The following is a 2,159-nucleotide window of genomic DNA, read 5'->3' as shown; positions in this document are numbered from 1 at the left end:
CTGGATCATTCTCATGAGCAGATTGAAGCAGCCACACCAAAAAAACATGTTTTGTCATTACAAAGCCAGAGCCAGCAGGAAAATAATGTGTCCTTTGATAAAGTTAAAATGAAACCTAATAGGGATATATTTTCACTATCCTAAACCTATTTTCTATTCATGTGTTCATAGATACAGCTGTGCTTTTTGTTTTAAATATGGTTTTATTTTGATAGGATGTAAATGTGAAGATTATATGATCTTATGATCTTACGATCTCGTAGTTATCCCTGTTACAAAAATCCACAACAAAAAGAAAATATTTGGGCAGAAACTGAACATATGCTGGATGCTGGTGGGGATTTTTTCAATGTCATATTGAATTAAGCGTTCATTTCCACATGTTTTGAGCCTATGAATTTAATAATAATATCATGCATGCTCTCCTCGAGCTCTTAGGAAGTTGGAGTGGAGCAAGATGGGAGGCAGAGGATGTGGGGTTTAAGGGTAACGGTGTAGCTGCGTCCAGCCGGCTGTGATAACGAACTTCCTCGTCTGTTTTAAAACTGGTGCACTCTGTTCCTCAGCTATACGTTAACAGCTGTTTATGTGCACAGTGTGCTCATGCGCTCTTTCTACCATAGTAACAGTCTTCACAAAATATTTCCCCTTCATTCATAAAACTGTAAAATCTGGGACATTTCCGGGGACCGGGGACGGGGGGTCCAAAACTGGGGAATGTCCCCGGAAATCAGGGGACGTCTGGTCACCCTAATTTGTGGACCTTATTTAGTTGTACTTGTTTTAACCTGCAGGTTATAAAATCCCAGTGCTGGAGAACCTCGGAGCCACTCTGGACCAGTTCGACACCATTGATTTCTCTGACAACGAAGTGAGGAAGTTGGATGGCTTCCCTTTGCTCAGGAGACTGAAAACACTGCTGATGAACAACAACAGAATCTGGTGAGTTAATTTGACACAAAACCCCAAACTTATCTAGTACATTTCTCCATTCTGAGATTAACAAAGTCAATCAATAATTGAATTGGTTAGATGTTAAAGATAAACATCGGTGTGGGGGAAAAAAAGATCCACGGATGTAAACAGATGGCAGTAATGCTTCTTTATATACTTTAACAGCAGAGATGAAGGCTGAATATCAATCCAGCTCTACACAAAGACTGAACCCCTTGATTCCTGTCTGTGCCTCTTTGGTGTTTTATCCTGTTTACTGTCACAGGAAGCTACAGGGAGACTGTTGCTCACAGGAGGACCTACTTTGTTAGGATCTCTGAATAAAATATAATAATGACTCTTCATCGTTAGCCTTGGTGGTTCACCAGATGCTATTGGGAGTTAGCATCAGGCCAGTTGTGGTGTGGTTTTATTGCTCTGTGTATTCCCAGCACACCGAGCAATGATATACAGACAGATGGTCATCTGAGGGTGTCCAAACATTGAAATTACTTGGACTAAGTTTATTGTCATTTTGTACATACAGAATGTATACAAAAAGAAATTTCGTTAAGTACAGCTCTCAAGATATTTCCATTTTTAAAGTGCAGCAGTGATAAAATGTAAACATAAGACTGGTAAATGATTAACAGTTTCCAACTTTCAGCCCTTTTTTATTTAAAACCCCATTTTATGAATGATTAGGGCTGAAACAATTAATCAGTTATTCAATAATCTGGATTGTTAATCTGAACGGTTGCAAAGAGCACAGTGAAACGTGCCGTTTGGTGAAAGATTAACCTCCTTACACCAGTAGTAATGACAAAACTTTACAACAAATATAAAGATCAAACATGTTTGATTTTCAGTCGACCGTCGTGGGCAAATCGCCCAGTTGGCAAGCAAGGATTTCTCTTCTTCTTTCTCTCAGATGAAAACACAGAAGCATGGTGGGAGTGCGAGTGAAATTGACTTCTTTCTGTAAAATTGACAAACCGTAGTAGCACCTGAGAGAAGGTTGCCCCCCCCCACCTTATTCAAATCAGACAAAATTGGTGTCAAACATTTGTGCGTGTTTGAGCTGCAAAATTTTCATTTGTGCTGCTATCATTTTAAAGGTATAAAGAGATGTTTCTAGAGGTCATCAAAGGTCAACCCGCTCCCCCACCTTCTTCTAATCAGGCAAAATGGGTGTCAATTAACCCTCCCAGGCTCAAATTAAGTTG

The 2,159-nt window shown here is 39.6% G+C and overlaps 1 protein-coding gene across 1 annotated transcript in view; it reads left to right on the top strand.

The window, feature by feature from the left end:
- Window positions 1-2,159, top strand: part of snrpa1 (small nuclear ribonucleoprotein polypeptide A') — a 17,646-nt gene that overhangs the window by 2,370 nt on the left and 13,117 nt on the right. The window contains exon 2 of the mRNA XM_015396531.1: window positions 795-942. Coding sequence (XP_015252017.1) covers window positions 795-942 — 148 coding nt within the window. The remainder of the gene's footprint in view (window positions 1-794; window positions 943-2,159) is intronic.

The sequence above is a fragment of the Cyprinodon variegatus genome, unplaced genomic scaffold, assembly GCF_000732505.1.
Source record: "Cyprinodon variegatus isolate N-32 unplaced genomic scaffold, C_variegatus-1.0 Scaffold803, whole genome shotgun sequence".
NCBI lineage: Eukaryota > Metazoa > Chordata > Actinopteri > Cyprinodontiformes > Cyprinodontidae > Cyprinodon > Cyprinodon variegatus.
Note: the sequence above shows the minus strand (reverse complement) of the source record. Positions and strands in the feature narration are given on the sequence as shown.